The sequence below is a fragment of the Eucyclogobius newberryi genome, unplaced genomic scaffold (genome assembly GCF_026437365.1).
Source record: "Eucyclogobius newberryi isolate DKJ021-1_F unplaced genomic scaffold, fEucNew1.0.hap1 SCAF_3, whole genome shotgun sequence".
Taxonomy (NCBI): domain Eukaryota; kingdom Metazoa; phylum Chordata; class Actinopteri; order Gobiiformes; family Gobiidae; genus Eucyclogobius; species Eucyclogobius newberryi.
The window spans coordinates 21,858,388-21,882,406 of record NW_027315945.1 but is presented as its reverse complement, the minus strand read 5'-3'; the positions used below and the strand labels follow the sequence as shown (position 1 = coordinate 21,882,406).

At 38.2% G+C, this 24,019-nt stretch overlaps 1 protein-coding gene across 1 annotated transcript; it reads right to left on the bottom strand.

Annotated features, from left to right (window-relative positions):
• Positions 1-2,927: 2,927 nt before the first annotated feature.
• LOC140374418 (basic helix-loop-helix transcription factor scleraxis-like) lies at positions 2,928-18,455 on the bottom strand. The gene is made up of 3 exons (XM_072461306.1): positions 17,402-18,455; positions 16,603-16,819; positions 2,928-3,502 (listed from the first exon to the last, which is right to left on the bottom strand). The coding sequence occupies exons 1-3, from the start codon at positions 17,770-17,772 to the stop codon at positions 3,464-3,466; spliced, it is 627 nt and encodes a 208-aa protein (XP_072317407.1). The 5' UTR covers positions 17,773-18,455; the 3' UTR covers positions 2,928-3,463.
• Positions 18,456-24,019: the final 5,564 nt, after the last annotated feature.

Below are 24,019 nucleotides of genomic sequence, written 5' to 3'. Positions count from 1 at the left end.
ACCTCAGGAAACAGGCAACCAAAGGGACTACAGTACTTTTATTAAAATGCTGTCTGGCAGTTTTACTTTTGTTTGAATTAAGAATAAAAAGACTCATTGGGTAAAATATAGAGACAAAAATAGTATTATAGTATAAGTTGAAATTACTTTGCAAAATGTGTATTATAGTTTTATTTATAGATTATTAGACACAGAACCATATTTCAATGTTTAACTCAAGTTACTGAAAATGTGTAACTATTTTGCCTACAATACACACCTGTTTGAGGGGCATTTTAAAGGCTCACTGTGTAACATTTCTGTGTGATCTGTTATTTCTTTGCCTGGAATGATCCACAGTATGGCATTAAACTAATCGATCTCCATAAAGAAAAACAGGTGGTAAAAGGTCATGTCTGAGGAGATGCTTTTCAAGGGAGTTTTTAGCTTTTAAACGTAAAATATTAATGCCGTGCTGTGGAATATTTCAATACAATACTCTGGGATAACGCCACATAAGCGATTCTGCTGGAAATATTACGCAACAATCTCCACTTCATTATATAGCCGTATTTGGTTTCAAGTGAGATTTATTAACGTTCATTTTAGAAAGTGTTTCTCAAAAGCCACAGTTAAATCTGCACCTCCCTGATTTCATCACTCTGGGCGATTTTATTTCTGTACGTGTCCTCAAGTTGACACTCCTCTCAGGACAAGGCAGAGTACTCAATAAACCATACTTACTCTTTGAGCGATGAACTGTATTGACAGTTTTTACGACATACAAAAACCCTCAAATGTATCAAATATTTTCAAATATACACAGTTACAGGAGAAAATGTCAACCAGAAGCATTGATCATTCAATTCACATTTTGTCCAAATCTCAGATGCCTCAGATACAGTACCTTAAACACATAATGGATTATTAGTTATTATCTATTTTCAATTCTTCACAAAAACTCATTTTCACGCTCTTTATTGGTCTGGTTTCATGGGGTCTGGCAGTTTTGTTGGTTGTTGTTGTCCACAAAGCACTTATCACATGGTAAGAAAATGCCCCACATGGCACCTTGACTAAAGAAACAGTTTGTTAGAGAGGTAGCACTTAAAAATAAATTGGAAACACCAAACCAACACTCTTCTGGTTAGTGTTCATTAAAAGAAAGTCACTAAATGGTGGAAAAATACATTTGAAGTACTTTTGTTATGTGGTTTTAAAATGGCACCACAGACTGGGTAGTGGCTGGGTCTCATAAAAGCTGTATTTAAACATGCAAACACACAGTGACTGCAGAGAAGAGAAACTATGGCTCAGAGCTAAACATATTTATATAGAATAATATATTTATGAACTTTTGACTGGCATCAGGAAGAGTCATTTTTAATCAGATTTGTATTGTATCATCATTATTAATTTATTATTATTTCAATTTTTAATATATTGGGCAGTATGGTATAGTAGTAATATTCATATTCATATTAATTACTATCAATTGTTGTTCAATGAAAGCAGTACAATCAGTGATAACTGTACAAGGAATCTCTTTTTTTTTTCTGTATTAAGTAAGGTTTTCCAAGGAATACTTTTGGAAATATTCTGAAGGACCTTTCAGATTTGGACCTCCACTGGACCTGCACCACTTTCCACAAAGGAAAATAGATGCTGATGGATCAAGGACACAGTAAAGCGTACGAAAATCTGCACAGAGGAAATAAATAGTGTAAATAAAATAATAAATCTTGGGTAAACATGTATGGGAGATTTGGCATGGTGCGTTCACAGACACCCGGGAAACCCATCACGGGGCAGACGCTGGCCAGTAGTCCTCCGGGGGAAAAGGAGGAAGAGCGCAGAGGAAGAGGAGCATGTGGAAAGGTAACGAGGAGGACAGAGGGGACAGCGGCCAAAGACCAAAGACCCAAACCTGCTGATTCAATTCACAGACACTGCTCTGCCTCTGGGCTTTTCTGATGGTCGGAGCGCTCATCTGCCTTGGACTGGATGACACACTTAAACTAAGTAATAGAATAGAAATGCATTCCACTTGAGTCAATTTCCCCATGTCAAATTATCTGCCCGTTATTTGAGTCTGACAATGGCCAATTACAGCATTATAATACTTACACAAATAAACTACACAAATGTTTCTGGTTTTATGTATTTGTAAATGTTTGAGCTGATAAACAGATACAAGAAGGGATCAGAATAATCAATGAGATAAGCTAAAATATTGTATAAATTAAGAAAATACAACAGCAATCTATTACTAAATATTGGGACACATTAAATAAACTTAACTTCGGTGTTCTTCTAAACTTGATGTTTTTAGTTAATCCTGCATTGTTAATCCTGAAGCTTGAAGAAAATTCGTATTTTCACCTTATTACTTGCAGTTATAAGAAAAATGAACACTCCGAGTGATACATGTCGGGTTCTGAAATGTCATGTGGTCACTTTTCAAAAATAAAAACATTTCTGCTTGTTATGGTGAAATACCACAATGAGTAGGCGGGGCTTATCACTTCTGCAGTTTTTGTCATGGGTTTAAGCCTCTTTTTTAATCAATATTTCAATAATGAACCACATTTAAAATGATGATCTACCTAAAGTTATAGTTTAATACCTGAAAACCTGAAAAAAACTTTCCTTTAAATGCATGGCGAGTATCGTAATAGGCTTGTTGATAAAGTTTACATCCACGGACTAAAAGAAGATAAAGCAAACAGACAGATGCTGCACCTGTGTCCCCTGCAGTGATATAAAGCGTAGAGGTTTATCAGTGTCCGGATCGAGCCTGTCCTGGCAACAGCAGCAGGACGGTTAAACCAGTGCTTAGGAAATCCAAGATTCAATGGAAACTTCTGTGTTTATTGGTTAAAACTGGCTCAGACCTCAGACCGCGGTTCAGTGTACGCTCTGCTCAAAACACTGACAGATCAACACTATTTCCAGATATACAAGCTATTTATTGGTCATCACAAGATATTTTCCAGCTTTCAGAGATGATTACTTCTAATACTGCAACCACAAATGTCCCAGCACGTGTTTCTGTGTCCCAGCATCTTAAAGACTGTAGTATTAGCTGACAAAGTAAAAAGATGATATGTACGTTAAATAACATATTTCCATTGCATAATATTACACATAAATATACACTTATATTTCAGTTTACAATTTCATAACACACAGCTTTTGATGAATACAAATTTGTCTTTCAAATGTTTGGTGTTGTCCCACAATGTGCCATATGATCAATGCCATGAACAAGTCTTTGAGCAACAAAACAGTCTTGAATGAACGTCACGAGGCTCCCTGTTGTTGGGATGAGCATATAACGCCTGGTAAAAGTTCCAATGCAAAAATAATCCTTAAAAGTATACTTTATAAGGAAAAGGCTTTGGAAGTGCAGAGGAAGTCCTAGAACAGTCCTGGGAATGAGTCATAACTTCAACGCACTTCTTGAAGGTTTGCGTCCGAGTCGTTAACTTCTGATGGCTGTCTTTCTGTCTCTGTCTTTATTCTGCAAAAAAAAAATGGAAACATCATGTTAGAAAACACCAACATTACTAATATTGACTAAAAATGATAAGATGCCCGATAACACTTTTATTTTATGATCTCACAGCAATATCTACTATCTGCCACTTGGTACTAAAACATAATTTTGTCGGCCTTGTTATAGATTTTAAAATATTAATATTATAACATATTATTGGCCACAGCAAAGACTATACATTTACTCAATATTTAGTTTAGTTTTGTTAATTTGTACTTAAAAAAAATATAGTATATAAATCCGACACAAAACATTGGCATCAACACTGGTTTAAACTGTCTAAATGGAGCAGAGTTTGTCGACCACTTCTTTAACCGCATTAGCCACAGCAGAGTTGAGTCACGAGCGGCGCGTGAGCTGCATTATCTTTGGTATCGGAGCGCAGAGGCCTTGATTTCCTGATTTTCTGGCTGGTGAGCTGGCCTTTCTATCGGGCCAGGAAAATCACATCAGATTTTCCTCTGCTCACCTCTGCTCCACTCCGCTCAGGACATCCAGAGCTTCTTGGGACAACTGCAAGGCCCCAGACGCACACATCCAATCTACGGTATTTGAATCATTGTATAGTAGATTGTTACATCAATTACCACATCTGCAAATATTTGGCTTTCAATCTGCAATCTTCAATGGGCTGAGCAGTGAAAAAAAGGAACTAAATCAACAGGAATGCTCTATACTGGTAATAAATCATCATGTTAAGACGCTTTACATGACATGAAACAACGGCATTTAAGAAAGTTTAAGGCCGTGATTAGAAGTTGTGTAAAGAGTTGTGCTTGTGACTGAAAGGGATTTATCTGCACTATTCTCTTTTAAAGTACATTCATAATGATTATTTAAGTTTTTAATTGTTTGTATTGTGATTTTAATGTTTATTTTTGTGTTCTGTAAAATCGTTTTTGGTGTATTTTTCTTTGTGTATAAATGTGCTCTACAAAGAAACTAACAAAAGGTCTAAAGCTAAACTACAACTAATCCAGGACTAAACAGCACAACTAAACCAGGTTTACACTAGGACTAAATATGGTTCAGGATAAAACCAGTACATATGAAGAATAAACTAAACTTATCTTAATTTAAGACACAATATAACATGTTATGGGCCTGAACAATTTCGTATTTTTCCTGACAAGCATTGTGATTTGCAAATTGATTTGCAATTTAGGTTTTTATATTCGGACTCTTTCCTGAGTTTACAGTAGGTTGAAATATGAACACAAAATATGACTAAATTATCAACATTGCCGTATTGGCTGAAGAAGTAATCGAATTGCAACAAACTAAATACATTGTAACACCAAGTTCCTCCATCAGTACAACAGAAATGATTGTGTAAAAAGATATATCAAAATATCACAGCATTATTGATATTGCTGTAAATAACAGTCATATCCTAATCGTTTTCCTAAATACAAGAATCTCATACTTGGCAGAGGTTTTAATTGCTGGGTAACTGGTTGTTTGCAAACAAAAATGTTATTATGTCTAAATAAGTGAAGTCTTTGCAATTTGCTAATTACCACCATTCAAATTAGGATTTTGATTCAATTGCAATACGTCTTGCAGCTCTAGTATGTGATCATTTTTTGGTCAAACGTAACTTAGAACAAACCTCCACAGCTTGAGCATCATTGTCAAGCAGGGGTTAATTCTGATCACTTTGTACTCCTACACATTTTCAGTTTTGGGTCGTACTAATAGCGGTCTCTAAGCCTTTACCCCGACGCCCCCATCGGTTTTCCGCTCATGAGCCGCACACCTGTTACACATTTCCTCCAGCGTGGATAAGGTGTAGGTGTTCGCTGGAAAGAACGGCCTGACTGACATCAACAAAAGGTGGGTAGCTGGTTGGAGGGGTATCAGGACTTAATGACGCAGTGAGATCATAGGATTTAGGACTTGGACTTGGACAGGATTGGGTCCGGTCTTCCCACTGATGAGAGGTGAGAGAGGAGACAGAGAGAGAGGGGCTGTTACTGTCAATGCACACTCCAGCTGGACCCACTGCACGGCGTCGTTACCAATGATTATGTTATCTGTGCTACAGTGGTTAGCGCTGCATGGCTGATGAGTGCAAACAAACACTACAACATTTGTTTAAGCTTCTGAATTTCTCTAAACAGTTTTGGTTGGGAAATTGCAAAGGGAAAAAATGTTCTTGGCGTTTCTCCTTTTGGGGTTTAGAGCAAATCATCTGCCTCGCTGCGCACAGTGATTTCATTCTTGTACAATTAATCTTGAGACAGTACTGGTCCAGTCTGGTTCAATTTGGACATTTTTAAGAAATACATTCAAATCCTCGGATAAAATTGTGTCTTTATAATTCATTTATATTCATCCCAACTAAATATAAAGACCCAATTTATACTTACGGAAATATCGGCTTTCGACCAAAGTCTGTTGACCTAAGCTTTATGATCGGCCGCAAATTTACCATAACATAAAGTATGATATCACCAAATATACTGGAAGAATCACAATACAAAAATTACAAACTCGATTTCGATACTAAGGAAAAGGCTCAAGAATCGATACCACATTGATGCAGTAAAAAAAAAGCAGACAATAGACAATAGACAATAGAATGTAATTTACAACGCAAAATATTGTTCTGTAATATTATCACCATGACGAGCATCGAGTTTCAATACTTGTTTTTGGGATCAATTAGTAACTTTTGACATGTCTACTATGTTATTGGTGCTTTTACATAGCTATCGTCCCGAAAAACCTCATTTCTGTCTTCTAGTTGCACACTTAATCTTACTTTTGTTGTGCCTGTTATAAGAGCTGAACAGCAAAAGAAATACGTGACGTTTAAACCTGTCACAGCATCGTAAGACTTACAACAAAAATCTCCAAAGCGTTTAAAGAGTCGGTGTTAAATGAGCATGAAATCTGTGACAGGCTCCTTTCACCGTGATGGCTTCAGGAAGCACGGCTGCAGACGGACGCTGTGTGACTGGTTCAGTAAAAACAGAGGGCTGGTAGTCAAAACAACTCCTGAAGACGAATAGGGCACGCTCAGATGACATCCTCGCTCTCCTCTTTCTCTGTCCAAACACAACCACAACAGAAACGTACCGCCGCGGGCCCCAAGGAGCCATTCGTCCCCACTAATATGATAACCTGATGATGTTTACTTAAGATACTGCGATGATAAAAACCACCTTCAAACATTTGAACTCTTTTTAAGAAGTATATTTATCGGACAGAGCTGCCTTTAAGCGCTATCCTCGTGTTAAGCTACTTAGACCAATGCAAACACCTCATTTAGCTGACCCCATGCCAGTAGAAAATGCCTCAGCTTCCCTCAGCAGACGAGGAGAAAATACATCGAAGAAAAGCTATAAAAAGTAATAGGTAAAAAGGTAACGATCTGTCACTTTGCTCTCACATTCAACACATCAAAATCCAAACAAGTGATACACTGCAATTCTTTCAAATCAGGTTCCTTATAAACTATTTATAAGGCATTAATAAACACTAGTTTTGGTTTATAAGCACTTAAACAATTACTAGCATTTGTAGATGGTTTATAATAAATAAATTAACCAAAAACATATGTGTCAAGAAAACCATGTACAAAATGTTTATATGAGCCTCATGAGCTGCTTATTAATCTGTTTTCAATAACCAATGATAAATCCCAGTAAAAACCTTATAAGTGCTTGTAAACCAACAACTAGTGCTTATTAACACATTATAAATAGTCACAGACAAAGCTTATTTAGAAGCATTAGCAAATGTAATCAACCAAAGATATTTAAGTTGTTGTATGTTTCTGTCCATCACTGTTTTTAGGAATACAGAATAAAGGTCTAGAGTTTGTTCTGTAAAATAACTAAACCAAAATGCATGTTGACAATAACTAGCTTAGCACTTATAAGTCTTATCAATGTCAGCTGTATTCTTCCAGACTGAGGCCCGGCTATGTCCATGTGTGTGTTTTTTTCAAATGCATATAACTGGATTTTCCACTCAGTATTGCTGCGTTAAGCCTTTCTGTCAAATACAAACATCTAATTTAGTCACTGGCTGTGTGAAGGGAATGACCGGTTGGAAAAAATAATTACATCTGGGTACAGGCCTGACAATCTTATAAGGAGATTGGTATTCGAGCGTGAAGCGAAAACGACTAATATCCCTTTAATTTATCAAGTGAAAAGCGCGTCTGTAGACTTGGGTGTCGAACAGGAGCTGTAATTACGCTCATAAAGTCGTCAATCTGACTGTAGGAGATCATAGACGGGTTATAAAACGGGGCAATACATAACACATTAGACCTATTCAGACAAAAACAGGCCTGTCTATGCGTTTGTGGTTGGGTATATTTCACATGGACGTGGTTTTTTATTAAGCGTCATTCCTCACTCAATAGTTTACACTGGCTTCAGATGATAATAATCCTTAACTAAATTGCTTTACTCCTGTTTTTTGTTAAATACTGACAAACAGGCCATTATTATTCATCTATCTAAACAGGCAGCTTAAAGATTAAACTATTGATATGTCATAATTAGACTGTACCTAGCCTACTGTCATACTCTTCTCCATCAATGTTATAAGAACTCATTAGCGCATGTGTTTGGACTAATTGATCTCGTAGTATTTTTTCAACACAATTTAAATCATCATTCGGGCTTTTACCATCTGTTGATCTCTTTTAGATGTTCCTTTTCTGGCTCTGTGTTTGTGTTTTCATTCACTCAATGTTCAATCGTTTCCCTAAAGACAAAATGACAACAGAATGATACTTTTGCTAATAGATTGTGTTAGTTATCTGACCCGGCTTCTTGTGTTGGTGTTAAATGAGGCCTAACTGCTTCCATCTGTGCGGCAAATATGCACACAGGTCCAAAACGCACATAGACACACACCGAATACGTGTTGGAGAATATATTTCGAGATTAGCTCACTGCGTTTTGAGTCATTGGCGAAGTTGAAAGCAGAGACACAAAGAGGTAACACTCTTGAAGCATAGGGCCTGTCTGCGGCTGCATTATCAGTCAATGGGAGTCATTTAGTTTTCATTTGACCTCAAACTTCATACACAAAGGTGATGTAATGCTTTTTTCCAACAGACTAATAATAACCGAATGCCTGTATAAACCACAGTCATTAGTACACTCTTGCACACGCACCGCGAGCTCTCCGAGAAGTGCACGCTTCATTTAACTTCTATAAAGGAGCAAGGGAAAAGTGTAGCCTCGCCAGTCACGGCCTCGAAGTGAGAAAAAGTACTGTAGCTCTAAAACTGCTCGAACAAATACTGATACACGCTGCATCAGAACATCAATAATATGAATATACAGAACATATATTAAAAATATGATTCATGTCAGCAAAATGTTTTAATTTAATGAATATAAATATGCCTTGTGTAAGAATAATACATTTGAACTGCTAAAATTGGATCAAATTAACAACAAAAACATAGTTATAGCAGGGCAAGATTTAGATTAGGGTTTGGATTTAAAGTTTGTGTGAAAACATTTTATATATCACAAAACTGACCTTAAAACATTTACTGCAACTAACTACCATATTCACAACTAATACTACAGAGATAAACATTTGATGCAGTCTCTATTACAACTGCTACTGCTAATGCTAATAATAATGAAATCAAATTACTTCAAAAACATCTCCTTTTCCAACTCTAATCTTACTCTAAAATCGTATGCCTAAAACTACTACCAATGCTTTTTTCTTCCACAACAAATTGTAATGCTATTTTTCACACCGCGATGTAAAAAGAAGCAAAAGAAAGTGTGGCTCCGACAGTTTCAAAGCCAAAACTGTCTAAAGCAGAGGATAAATCGCCACGTTGATTATCCCTGTGAGTCTTTTGCTATTTCTCCTCCTCTCCGTCTCTCCTTCCTCCGTCTCGCTTTCCACAACTTCCTGAACACCATTAGTCTCGACGTGTTGAAAGCACTGTCGCGATCCAGAGCTCCTTAACTCAGAAATCATATGAGTTTTTTAGCTGTCTCAAAAGGAGCTGGCCAAACGAATGCAAGTGGTAGAAAGATGTGCAGTGAGTGAAAAACTGTTCCTACTTCTGCGTTTCTATGGTATAATGCTTTCCGTCACAGGCAACTTTTCACCATTCAAAAAATAAGATATTTCATTTTAAATTGTTGCTATGGCAACAGTCCTAAAGTTTCATCATTCAGATGCAGTTGGTACTGTTATTGATAATAACTAGAATACTTAAGAGAAGAGAAATCCATCCATGGGTAGTGTTACTTCAATAACCATGGTAGAAAGGGTTTAAAGGTAGTCATCTGGAAAATGTTTTAAATGTTTTAAAAAATAGTACAAATTTGAGGCGTTGGTCTGGGAGACTTGATCCTGCTCTGAGCTGAGCCCTGCCCTCAGGGAGGAGTTTCCCCTGACATGAACCTGCCATTGTTTACCTGGTAAACCTGTGTTGACATTACAGTCCTATTGTACATTTGTGCACATTAAGTGAAACTCTTTCTACAATTGATCACTCCTGGATGAATGACGGATTATTCAAATGTGTTACTTCAATTAAAAACATTACTCAAGTGGGAGTAAAAGTATACTGTCAGAAAAGTACTTTCAGAAGTACAATTTTATTAAAAAAGTTACATTGGTAAATGTATTTGGGTATGTGTACCTGAGTACTGCCCACGTCTGCTAGTACTAATATACTTTTAGTACAGGGTCCTGGGCGTGTGTGAGTAGATGTCATACTGTGGAGAGTGTGGAGAGGGAGAGGTTTCCAGACTTCTTTAACTTCCCCATCAAAGCCAATGTGTTTCTAATAGCAGCAGCAGAATTAAACACTGGCCTTAGCAGAGGATAAATCATTTACAGAATAATTAGCTCATTTGTTGCTCCGTTCTGTGCTGCCAACGACTTCCAGACGCCCCGCACCAGCCAGCAACTGTTTGTACGTGTCACTGTCTCATTTATTCAAGCTCGCAGCGAAGGCCAAACCTTAGATTTATGCACACAACAGAGAGCAGTGATATGCTCTTCCCATCTGCCATGTTGTCTCATCAATTAGGAGATTTACTTCAGTGCTACTAAATTATAAACTGTTTAAAGCTTCATTATTCTTGGAAGCTCATATTACCTCATGCCTAAAAATGACTTAACCACATCAAAACAACATTCATTCATCATAATCAAGTAGCAGCACTCTATTTAGAACTACATTTCAGTGCCATTTTCAAACAAATGAAGTTGGCCTCAGTCAGTAATAAGTGAGGTTAGCAATATCTACCTGTTTTCTAGCTAAAACAAAAAAGGGAGAAACATATATATAGAGGTATACACAATGATATAATGAGAGCTCTTAATTGAGCTGTGGTGAAAAGAAGGTTATTTATTGAATGGTTCAAAGAAAAATAAAATATAATTCAGTATTTTATTTCATTTTTTATTTAGTTAATTGTATTGTATTTCTGTTTCTGTAATTTCTTTGTGATTTTAATGCATTTTTGCTGCTGTGTGAAGCACTTTGAATTGCCTTGTGTATGAAATGTGCTCTACAAATAAATTTGCCTTGCCTATTTTTGCGTAACAAATGGCAAGCCTAAAGAGTTTATACTGTGTTCATTATACTTCCCTTGACAATCAGAAAACAGTTTATTGCCACTGTCAATGAACAAAATTCACAAACTAGGAACTTTGTCTGGGGGTTTGTGAATACAGCAGCCCCTTCCTCTTATAGAAGTGGGATTGAAATCGTGGGCTAGTTGAAAATGGAGATTTTCTCAGCTCAAATGCCTCAAATGGAAGACCATACAGGATTATTTAAACATACATCAATCATTCAAAATAGCAGAGTAAATTTATGATGAGGGAAACCCATTATAATGTGGTTAAAATCTATAAAAGTCAATTTTGCATGATATGTCCTCTATAAGGTGCAAGTCCCAAACCCAGATAAATAAGTCTTCAGTTGCTCCTGGTAGTGTCAAATTCCCCAAGCGTTAGTGAACTGTATTTGCCTGTCATGTTGCAGACCAAGAGAAACAAGCAGCATTTGCAAAGGAAGCTGTAAAATCGCTAATGTGCTGTTGGGGCGGCTAAGTGGGCAGATTTACACGTTTGAAAATGTCTAGTGTTTTTGTTTGGTTCTAAAATCTTACTAAGCAAACACACTTCGTCATGATTTTGTGACGTTGGAGCAGCCTCGTGGCCTTTAAAAGCTCAGTACAAACATTTTTTAACTAAATGTCAGAGTAAGGATAGAGTTTTAATAGAGGAAAGAGCGGATGTGCCAAATTTATCCCAAATGTATTGTAAGTAGTGTGTTCTTATTGTAACGTATGGAAAGACACCTGACAGAGGAAGAAATCAGGTTAAATACAGGAAGTCTGCATCAATCAACGAGAAAGGAAAGAATTTTGCAGCATTTATATCTACAAATTTACAGATGTGCCAAAGATGACTATTTTTCATAACAATTCACATGTAGTAAGGCATATTCTAATTTAATTTTGTCCATATGCTGCACTGTAAATAACCACTTATTGTACATATTGGTGTTGTAGCCTTGACATTTTCATTCTTATTTATCTTGACTTTTTATTGTATGTTTTTATACACCTGTTGTTGCGACACTGGAGTTTCTCCACTGTGGGACAAATAAAGGTTTTCCTCTTTTATCTTAATTGCTACTTTAATTATTTCTTGTTTATATATATTTATCTGTTTGTTCTTTATGTCTGAGTTTCTGTGTTTCTCCCTGGTTCAGCTGTTTATTCACACACAAATGACCTAACATATGATATATATCCTAATCTGTTGTTCCCTCGCACACTTTACCTGTTCCTACACTAATATTTTAGACAGTCAAAACAATAAAGTCTAAACAATACAATAGCAGGATGAAAGGAAAAAAACACGATTGGTTTAATTTCATGGTTGTTTAAATACAGTAAAATACGGATACAGTTTTTAAGATTTTCAGCGTTTTTGGTGCTCTTTGTTTTGTCTGATTCTGATTCTGAAATAAGGGGCAAAATTATGGTCTTCCAAGGTAAGTTCAGCTTTGTTTTTTTACAGGGAGAAATGTCTATTTAAATCATGATGAATGGCCCAGCTGTGTTGAAACCTGACCTAATCACACTTACTGTTCAGAAGTTCATAATTGTTGGAATATGTAACAAGTCGGCTTCTCAGCTCAGAAGACCACTGACATGAATGTTTGTTTTGAAATAGTTACAATCTATGCAGCATAATAGTAGGAAATGAGCGCCTACTTTTCTCACTTTCTGCTCCTCATTGGAAATAACCATAATTTAGTCGGTCGGTCTAAGCAGAGCTGACAGCTGTGATGAACCTCAAGGACCAGAAAAACATACAGAGGCAGCACTCTGGACACAAAGACTCATTTTGACTTCACAATGGTTTCCTCTCTGTAATCACCCGCGCCCACTCTGCCCTTTAGCCCACTCAGACTGAGAGCCACTTTTCCAGGGAAGGACGGTTCTGCCAATCACACTTAACCCTCTCGTCACCAGGACAGGCCTTATCAAAATTACATATGGCAAAACTTTAAACCCCCTGCACCTGAGAAAGAAAACTATAATGCCTCTACTTCTGCTATCACCGTGGTAAATATGGTAGTTCTGTTTGCCTTGGTATGAATACATAATTCTCCAAAGTGAATTAAACAAGTACATTTTGCACTGTTGTTCTTATCTTGCTCTTTGTATTGTATGTATATGTATATGTATATGTATATGTATATGTATATGTATATGTATATGTATATATGTGTGTGTGTGTATAATGGAAATGAAACATTTCTGGTCTGATTTTGATAAAAATGTCTCTAATATGGGAATTTGTGATGAGTTTTGACAGAACGTCAATATGCATATATTTTTTCATAACTGACAAATAACATTGAACCGACCCACACCTACATTTAAATCTGCTTCTCTTAAAACATAAAGTCTCCATATGTCATCTGAAAGCACAGTAATTCAAAGCAGAGAAATATGGTGTATAGTAGCTGCTCTAATGAAAACCAGCGTAACCCGCCCGGTGATAAATAAGATATTCGGTCAAAGGCGTCTGTGTATGAGGGTTTTGACATGAGAAAAGTCTCTGGATTGTTTTCTGCCCAGCATGCGTTTACAGGTCAAATGTAGGTGCGCAGTAGCGTTTTGACAGCTCTGGATTGGGTTACTCTCTGCTCACTGACAGATGCTGTGACCTCCACTGGGCTGATCGATACGGACGAAGCAGCGAGATGATGGCAACAGGGACGAGCTCAGGGATATAGTGTGTAGTCTCTGTGTTAACGGCAAAAAGACCATCGCTGGTCTGTCACATGCTACTGTAGATAAAGCTAGGAATGCATCTGAAAAATTCCACAACATAATGTACATATATTCAACAATATTAAAGTGAAATGTCTGTTAAATGAATCACAAAAGTGCAGAGATATCATCTTAAACCCTTATTTGAAAGTTTACAACATTTTTATTTTTTAATCAGCTCTTTTTGTAGTTTTTTTTAACTATAAACTATGAGCTCAATATTTAAATTTAGCTTTAAAACAACATTCATGATACAATCTAGATTTGGCTGTATTGCCCACTTCTACTATTTTGACGGTAACAAAGACATAATTATTAATAAAAAAAAATATAAGATTACACTAAGATGTCCGACATGTGCGTTCTACTGCGGTTGGGCCCTCCACATTCATCTGTGTTCACTGGGGTCAAGGTGGGTTCAATGTCTTACTCAAGGACTTTGGTTTAGTAGGTGAACGCTCGACCGACAATGCTACTGCAGCTCCAAATAAGTGCACTCTAATTCTATAAACACTAGAAAATAAAAGGTCACATTCAAAATACTGAGGAGGATGGAGCAGTGGTGGAAAGTGACAAAGTACAAAGTACATTTTACAGTGGATACATTTGTCTTTCACTTTTTAAAGTGGGTTTAAAAGAATAAATAGGTTTATTTTCAAAATGGTTTGGTATGGTCTGAAATAACTGAGGTTTTTTTTTTGTGTATTTACGGAGACATCTTGCCAGAAGATTTTGAGATCAAGTGCCAGCTTTAAACAAAAATATATACATACGTTTGACTTAAAATAAATAGATTCAGCAAAATGCATTATCAAGATCACAACATTTGACTCCAAAATCTATGTTAAATACTTTTACTGTTTTACTTTAATAGTAAAGTTTACTTATGAACCTTTATTTATGCAATACTTTTACTTGAGCGCATTTTTGCTTTCTGCATCTGTCCATCTTCCACCACAGAGCCGGAGACAGGTGTGATGTAGTTAGGCAAAGCTGAAGGGGTTTGACTGTGGACTTTCTGTTTTAGTTTTTGGGGGTGTTCACTGCTGAGACTGCAGTGTTATCCCAGAGCGCCAGGGTCCCAGAGTTTAGACAGTGAGTTGGGTATTGGCTTTCACACACTGCTGGGGCAAACGGGGGAGTATGCCAGATGTCAGCCCTTCACCCATAAATCCTGCTAAATGGGCAGCGGCTGCTTTGGAGGCAGAGAGAGCGGAGGAACGTCACCTCTCTATCATCTTCTGGGGTGTTTGCTGAAGTGGAAGCAGGAGTCCTATAAATTTTATTCAGACTCGTAGGTAGAAAAATACATTCTTGATTTCCTGTGATTTTTCATCGGGCTGACGACTTTTTCTCCTGCTCAGTGTGTTCCTGATTATGGCCGTTTCCTGAACTGAATCACTTAAAGCTGAAATCACACCAGATCAAGTCTCAGTCTATATCTTTTTTAAAGGTGTAGACTGATAAGGTACAAACCAAGGAAATTGTAGTAATAAATTAAAATGGTCAGTCCTGTCATTATGGTTGAGTCCCAAATCATTAGCAACATCTTACACAAGGTTTGGTTTATCGATTGCAAAAAAACGTCTTTAGCCCACTATTCCATCACAATAAGGACTTATGAACGGTGCAAAACCAATTAAATTTACTACGTGATACAGTGCGATCATCAAGTGAGCATCCTTAACCACAGAGACTACCATTATGAAATTGCAAACTACTAATCCATTGTGATACATGCAGCACATAAATATATATGAGTTGTGGAGATTGTTGTGTGATTGTTGTTGTGTCAACTTTCTATTCTGATTTGCTGCCAGTCAAGCTCAGGTTTTATCTGAGGTTCCTGAAGAGTTATGATTAAAACCTTCTCATATTCAGTCTGACGTCAATACATTCTTGAAATTATACACATGGTTTTGGACCGCTGTCAAGTGCTCCCAGTCGTAAATCTCCCTCTCTCTTTCTCGCCGTATAAATACTCTTGTAAAACTCTGATTTTAAAATAGAGAAAAACATCTCAGTTAAGGTCAGGCCGTTTGAAGACAGGGCCCTTGCACGTTTGGTCTGTTTTGTTATGAAGGGCTGCGTGCTGTTTGACCTCTTTGAGCTACAACAACAGAAAAACATCCAGAGCATTTGGCCAAGAGTCCAGCGAGCTCCAGGAACTACCTTGAATTTTGGAGCCACCTGCTTGAGTAAATCTACCTCCCCAAAGTGCCATATACACAGGCCTTCACCAAAAAAGCTGGACTTTAAAAAGGTTTTGCTTTTAAAATCCCTGAGGGCCAATCAGGTTTATGGCCTCAGTCACTGATCTTAGGTCAGCTTTAACCATAAAATTGACCCCAAACTCCACCGCTCTCCCAAAAGGAGCTTCACGCTATGGTACACTTACACTTAAGAGCCCTGACTTTGACTTCGGAGACAATTTAATCATTATCCTGTTAAGATAAATTAAACAGATTAATCCTAATGAGATTTTCCGTTGCTGATCTGATTAAACAAAAGAAAATGTCCGACGTGGTTTAGACAAATGGCAACTAATTGATTGCACATATTAAATGGTCACAAAACATTAGACAGTTACTAAGCGCACACACCAAAATAGTTTCCTAACCGTACACTAAGATATTTTTTTTGGTGGCTATTGTTGGCAAATGTTGGACTTTAAATTACTGTGCTGAGATTAGATCGTTTTTGAGGCCAGTTTCTTTACTTTCTAACTTGTGGATGTTTGATTCTTACCATTTTGCGCTGGTTACTGAGGCAGAAGGTGCAGATGTGTTTTGGCTGTGCGGACGGGTCTGAGCCGCGGTTTGGGGAGGAGTTGACGTGGAAGAACGGAGGTGAGGGGGCGTGGCATGGCTGTCCATCGTGAAGCCCCTCCCCCAGCAGCAGCACGTTGCCCAGGTGACTGATGTAACTGCTCGCCAGGCGCAGCGTCTCGATCTTTGACAGCTTCCTGGAAAATGAATGCAAACGACACATACTTTTGTTTATTTGAATCTGATACACAAAAGATGCCAAAAATAAGTTGTTGCCAAAGCTTAATATGAAGCACAAAAAAGTGAATCTTAAAATTGATTTGAAAAAGTAAATGTTGTGTTTTGGGACTATTGTTCATAAAAAATTGGACTGAAATAAACAAAACACAGCAGATTGTTTTTGATCTCGCCATCTTACTTGGGCCTCAAATCTCCAACAATGGACACAATAAATATATACCTTTGGACCATTCTGGCTGCAGGGAAAATGGTCATTACAAAGAATGTATGATGCAAACTGACAACAATTAAATATATTTTTATAGATTTTATATTTGTTTTTCTTGTTCTCGCTCTGGCCGTGTTTTGTTTTTCAGGTTTTCTGTTCTGTTTCATATATATTTAAAAACGGAAGATAAAATTATAATAATATGCATATAAAAAAAAAAAGAAAAGAGAAAAAAGAAAGTAAATCAAACTGGAAAAATACTGGGATTGCTGTGAATTGAAGACATTTTGAAGATTTCATCGTAAAACAAATAGTTTGTTTTTGTGTGTACCTGTCTGCGGGCTCAGTGGGGATGAGAGTGCGCAGAGCTGTGAAAGCAGTATTCACAGAGTTGGTGCGGTCTCTCTCTCGTGCATTGGCGGCTGTCCTCTGGCGCACCTCTCCGACCCCGTTTGGAGGAGACATTGGGGGGCCCAGTCTCCCCAGCATGGCCCCCCCTATACCTGCGCACAGCTTCCTCTTCCTGTTCACCTTGATATGAAATGCAGAGGGGGACGAGGATGACAGGCGAAAGGCAGAGTTACGCTCATCTGAACCAGAGCCCTCGCTGCCGTTCTCCTCGTCGTCTTCAGACAATAGAGCAATGTCGCCATACATGAAGCGGCCTGTGGGAGGCGCTGTACGGAGCATGGCAAATGTCATCTTCACCAGCGAATGAGAAGACTGTCAAATCCTTGCGAGATGTCCTCTTGTGACCGTCTACTGAAGATGACAGTTTTAAAAGTCAAAGACAATCGACTTCTAACCTGCAGCAGTGACGCAAACGCTGAGATGCTAAGCCAGTCCTAAAAGAGCTCACCAAATGGGTCTGTTTACAAAATCCAAGTTTTTCTTAAATATTTGACACTTGACATCCCATATATACTTTTGTCCTTCATATAATCCTTTGAAAGATGCAAGTATTCACTCAGCTCAGTCCGTGTACTCTAAGATCTCTCCTACCTCTCTTCACTTGCACTGTTATTACTTGAGTTGGCTCTCCTGCTCCTTCACAGCTGCAGTCTCTTTCGTCTCCCTGCCTCAGCTCCACGTGTGCCTGCTGTCTGAGTGTTTCCGTCTGCCTGTGGTCTTATAGCCGGTGGGAGGACCAGGGCAGCCCGCTCCGCTCCTCCCCCTGGGCAGCGCTGGTCCCCGGGCTGCTGTCGAGAGGCAGGCCAGAGACACTGGAGGCAAGAGGCGCACCATCAGCCGCAGTTTGTTTTGGCCACATGCTGCAGTGTTTTCAAGGGGAAATCCACCCAAACACACAGCTTTACTGGCATCGCTCTTCTCATTTAGTGTGTGGGATTGATTACTTTTGAGGACAAGGAGCCGTCTGAAACAGATAAACACAAATGTTGTAAATCCTGCGATATGTCAGGGCCTCGGAGCAGACATTACTCATTAATCACAGTGGAATACTCTCAGAGAAACATCTGCTGATACTTGACAGCACTGGACAGTATAGTGTCGTAATTTTACAAATCCAAGCTGTTTTTTTTTTTTTTAATCAAAGGTAGACCAGACTTTAGCTCCATCCAAAAGGAGATAAACGGGTCAGTAAAAGCAAATGCAGATGCTTGTTTTTTTATTTTGCACATTGGCAAATATTAATACAGCCAATATCCAAATATGCTCCCCATCAACCGTCTATTGGGAGCGATTACACTGTTTGGGAGGAACATATTTCGATCCGGTGCCTAGAATAATTTTAAATCATGCTTTTGAAAGATGTTAAAGATAAACTGGATTTGCCATGACCTAATAGTCCTCCTTTTCGGTTTTTCCATGCTGAGCTACATGTCTTTAAAAAAAACATATCAGACAGAAGCTGCCAGCGGGAGGTACGACCTGTGCTCTGTTTCTGATGTGTTTGTCCAGTTATTTTTCTTGCAGCCAGAACTGGAAAACTTTCCCCTTTATCTTCTTTGGTTTTAATCTACACAAGGTGTATATGACTGACACTTCAAGCTGGGAAGTAGCCACAAACGTAGAAGCACTTGAGGGAGGTGAACGTAACTTTTAGGGAGGAGAGCTGCTAATTTACTCAGTAAAACTCCCATTAACAATCTGTCTTCATCTCTAACGCAGGAGAAATGGAACAAGACAAGACAAGTCAGGAGAGGACAGGATAGGAAATGGAGTGAGGGCTTTAACGACTGAGCTGACTCGTCTATCTATTACACAAGACGTCCATACACACTTTCTGCAATACCTTACACTGTAAAAATGTCCTTACATCTTGAAAATGTCAACTTATCCAGAAGTATAATACAGACCTCCGATTCAAATGTGTTTTGTCACTTGAGGGATTTGATTATGTGCAATTTACTTTCCAAAGATCTGCTTGACCTTGTAGTTTCCTGTTTCCTGTTTCAAGTGTGCAGTGGTTAAAGGTTGACAACCTCTGTAATCCCTAGCTATGAAGTCTGTAATCCTCGGTAGTACATCACTGCAAACCCAAAGCCCAGCGGCAATACCGGTATGCCTCCATTGTGTAGATTGGCAACCGTGAGTTGCTGCTGCTGAAAACCAATCGCACAGTGAATAATATGTCAGACCTACACAATGTAGCAATCAGCGCCTCTCCATCTTTCGCCCACTCACACAAGTCTAAAACTCAGGGTCCTTTTTCCTATGTATCGCTACCCTTCAATCAGGGGCTGTTTATGCCATTGGCTGTTTAAACTTGAAATATGTGCTTTTATAAAATGCTATAAGGGTGTATAAGTGTGAGTTGTTATAATTCACATTTTAGTCCCCAAGTCCTGTCTGGTGACCTTCTGCAGTAAACACGCATTTGATCCTCTTTGAGTCAAGTGTTTTAAACAAAATGCTCTGATCTTTTACAACACTTATAAGTGCTCAAATCTCATGTAAAGTATCCAGTATGAAAAATAATACACTATAAAACACAAAGATTCTGTGTGCCTTGCCTCATACACTCCAGTTACATATTTGAAAGCAGCTTCTTTGACTGTGGTCCATCGTTAAATGCGTTTGCATGATCTTCCTCTGATTTGCATCTCCTTGGAGCCTGTTCTCCTCTGTATCCATTACTCTGTGAATTGCTGCCCTTAGGCTGAAAAACATTTCATACACAGCAGACGTTAGAAAAATGTTTTTTCACAATCACACATGACTTTAAGTTTAGTGCCAAAGAAATCGCAAAAGGAAAAGGTAGAAGTGTGGCGTGTGGTGTGTAAAATGTGGCGTATATATATATATATATATATATATATATATATATATATAATGTGTGTGTATATATATATATATATATATATATATATGTGTGTATATATATATATATATATATATATGTGTGTGTGTGTGTGTGTGTATGTATATATATATATATATATATATATATATATATATATATATATATATATGTATATGTATATGTATATGTATATATATATACCCTAACCCTAACCCAACCCATATGTAAAACATTATCCAAATTTTGCTTCAAAATATAGTCAATATAAAACTAAATTATCATGATGGGCATTTTAAGACCAGTTTGAGAATCTCTTCCCCTTCAGGTAATCCCCTTACAGCAGGTTTATTTGATCATTAAGCGCATTAGTTTAGTGTATAGCATTATTTTATTGGGTGCCACTTTGACCCTGAGTTGGTGTCATGGAATTAGACATACACCGATGCTATTCCGTAACACATAGAGAACACAATTCAACCTAATACATCACAGAAATATACTCATATATTCACATTTTATCACAGTTGGTGCATATTAAAGCCATCTTTGGGTGGGCTCTCCATGAGCCTTTAGCTGAAGCGACTTAGAATGAAAGTTATTAGTAACACCTGTGCTCTAGCATTATGACACAAGTGAAGTGAAACGTCTGCAGAGAACAGACAGAAACAACGGTTTTACGGATTTTTACTAATGGTTGAATAATAACACAATATGAACTTAGCCCAGAAAAATAAAATTTGAACTTGTATTTATTCACCATCAAAGTGATACTAAAACAACTGTAATAAAATAACATAAGGTTAATTAATTAAATCTAGCTCTTGACAAAGACGGATTACTCTGAATTTAATTTTTACATTTGAATACAACATTTTCTTATGGGCAAAACATGCAAAATAGTCATAAGATACGTAAAGATGAGATGCAGGCTGAAGCTCTAAACACACAGTACCTCATAATTGTGATTAACTACAAACAAAAAAGTTACTTCAGCTACATTTACGTTCCACCACTGTTGAGAAGGAGAGCTTATCTGTTCTTCCAATTGCTAAAAGACTGATGATTCTTTTAGTAAGGCTTGATTTTAATCCTTAATACGAACATCTTCAAGACAAAAGTCCTGTTTAATAGATGTGTCTTTAATTGGTCCAGATAATAATAATTAGATACAGTATGTGCTTCATCAAACGGAGTGGTGTTTTCCTTCAGAGACAAAGCAGCAGCAGCAGCAGCAGCACAGTAGTACAGACCATCTGATAGTCATTAGCCTCTGCTCGCTCCTCCTTTCTCGGCTGCAGCCCGATACTCTGCACTCAGACGTATTATTCATTAGTCTGAGGAAAAACACCCACCAGCTCCAGCACCAAGCCAGGCTCAGTCCGCCCCCGTACCCATATCCCGCAGAGCCTGTCCCGGCTGAACCGCTCTGGTGTGGGTCACGGGGCTGTCAAAACTCGGAAGCTGGTCTGGACCTGATACGGCATGAGATCTGAGCCATTTATCATAGTCCCAGCCTGGACCACTGCGTTCACTCAGGGCACAATGCGATAGTAACAGAGACGGGAGAAGATGGAAGGGAACAGGAATAAAGATGTGCCAGTGAAAGGCCAATGCTTTGACCTTCTATCATATGTTTGGTGTACCCACTGCAGTGAAGTTGTATGTATGCGTTTTCGTTTTTTATCTTTTGGCTTATCTCATTATTTGGGTAGCATAATGATTTGACAATGATTGCTGTCCATACTGTGACTGGAGTGGGTCAAAGGCCTTACCCAGGGACGCTGCTCGTAGACACAGTCGACCGTCAGATGTACAAAAACGCTCTTCTTCACTGTTGCCCCGTCAGCCTACTGAATACGTAAAAAAAGTATTCAAATGTACAATTCTTTGTATTTGATATCTTCACACTATGACAAAAATAACCCAAGTAATTGTTGGGTCATTTATGCTTACGTATGTATCTATTTTATATTGTAGTACTCCTGTATGTACTCCTGTATTTGAAGATATGAGACTGAATTACCTATCTACCTTTTTACAGATAAATATAGTTTCTTTAGTACTTTCCTGTGTAAATATATTTTTGTCTTGAACTCCTGTGTATTTGTCGAGTCAGGTCAAAGAGATACTGAAAAGTTTTGCCAGTTTTGTGCTGTAATGCACAAAACCGCCTTTTAGCGGGCCGAGAATTTTAGTCAACCAAGAATTTCTATAGTCGTCTCCAGCCCTGGTACACAGTGGATAACATTCTGCCATTCCTTTTCTTACAAGAAGGCATGAGTAGCAGTTCCTCTATCCAACTCCATAACAAATGCTATACTCAATACAATACAAAAAAATATAAAAGAAAATTACTTTTCAACAATTTCCAAGTTCCACTCAGTAAGGTGAAAAATAACATGACTTTAAGAGCCATTTAATCAACACAAAAATCCCTCCATGTATAAAGTATATTGGGACATCTCCAGTGTCCATTGAGGAGCCGTTGTGAGGGGCTATGATCATTAATGATTTGCATAGTGAGAAAGAGCGCTGGTGGAAAGCAGGAGGTAAAGTGAGATGCAGAATAAAACTTTTGTGGTTAGGAGAGAGAAAGAGAGTGAGAGAGTGAGAGAGGGAGAGAGGGGAGCACTTGGCTGCGGCTCTAGACTGCATAGTGTACTGCAAGGGGAAAATGGTCGGAAGTGCTGGCCCCCCACCACCACCACATCCAGCCCCTGATCCAGCCACACTCGAGCGCGTTTCCCCAGAGATCCAGACTCTACAGCTGGCCTTATTAAACTGTGAGAGGCGCACGGACCGAAAAAAGAGGCAGAAGGAAGGAGAGGTCAAACAACTGGAAGACATCAGCTGAAGCGTGCTCGCTCCCTTCGTTTTTCCGTTCATATAGCATTTTATGATAGACTTTCTCACAAACACGCTCGCGGTGCACTGGGTTCAGACACATAGTAAAAGAGCTATTGTTTGATTCAACATCCCTCAGAAAATGCTGTAAAACAATGAAACAAATGCAGGGAAATTAAATGTCTGTGTGACTTTTATCTTGTTGAAAGCTGTCATCGTTCAGCCCATCGCCTCTGAGGGAGGGTGGCTCCCCCAGTTGGTTTGGACCAGAGCTGTATTTGCACACACCACCAGCAAATAAAACCCCTTTGGTTATTCTGGGACTGGTTTTAATCAATGAGCTGGAGTTCAATTTTAATCTAATGCTTCATACAGCAATCTCAGAGAAAAAGAAAGACAGGAAAAAGTAGCACAAAAAGCACAATGCAACCGGGAAAAAGTCTAGTTCAAGGGTAAATCCTGGTGCTCCATTTTCCCTCCCAAACCAATAACCGGTATGCCACACTCCCCTTTGCATTGGTGACTTCAAGCAAATGTTTATTTTTGATGGAACATTTTCTCCCAATCAGGTTAAAGTTAGGGTTAGGAGGATTAAGTTTAAGTTTAGGAACAGATATGTTGGTGAAGGTCAGGGCTTTGGCAAAAGTGGGTTAGGGTTAAGGTTAAGGTTATTATATATTATAAGGTTATTATATTACTGACCCCTAGTGGCTGGAGCAATGGTATTTCTTTGTACATTTTTCATCAGAACCTACAGTTGCCATGCAGAACAACTAACAATTGCAGAGGCATTACAGAGTTTTTGACACACAGAAGCAAGACATCACTTAGGCGTACTTG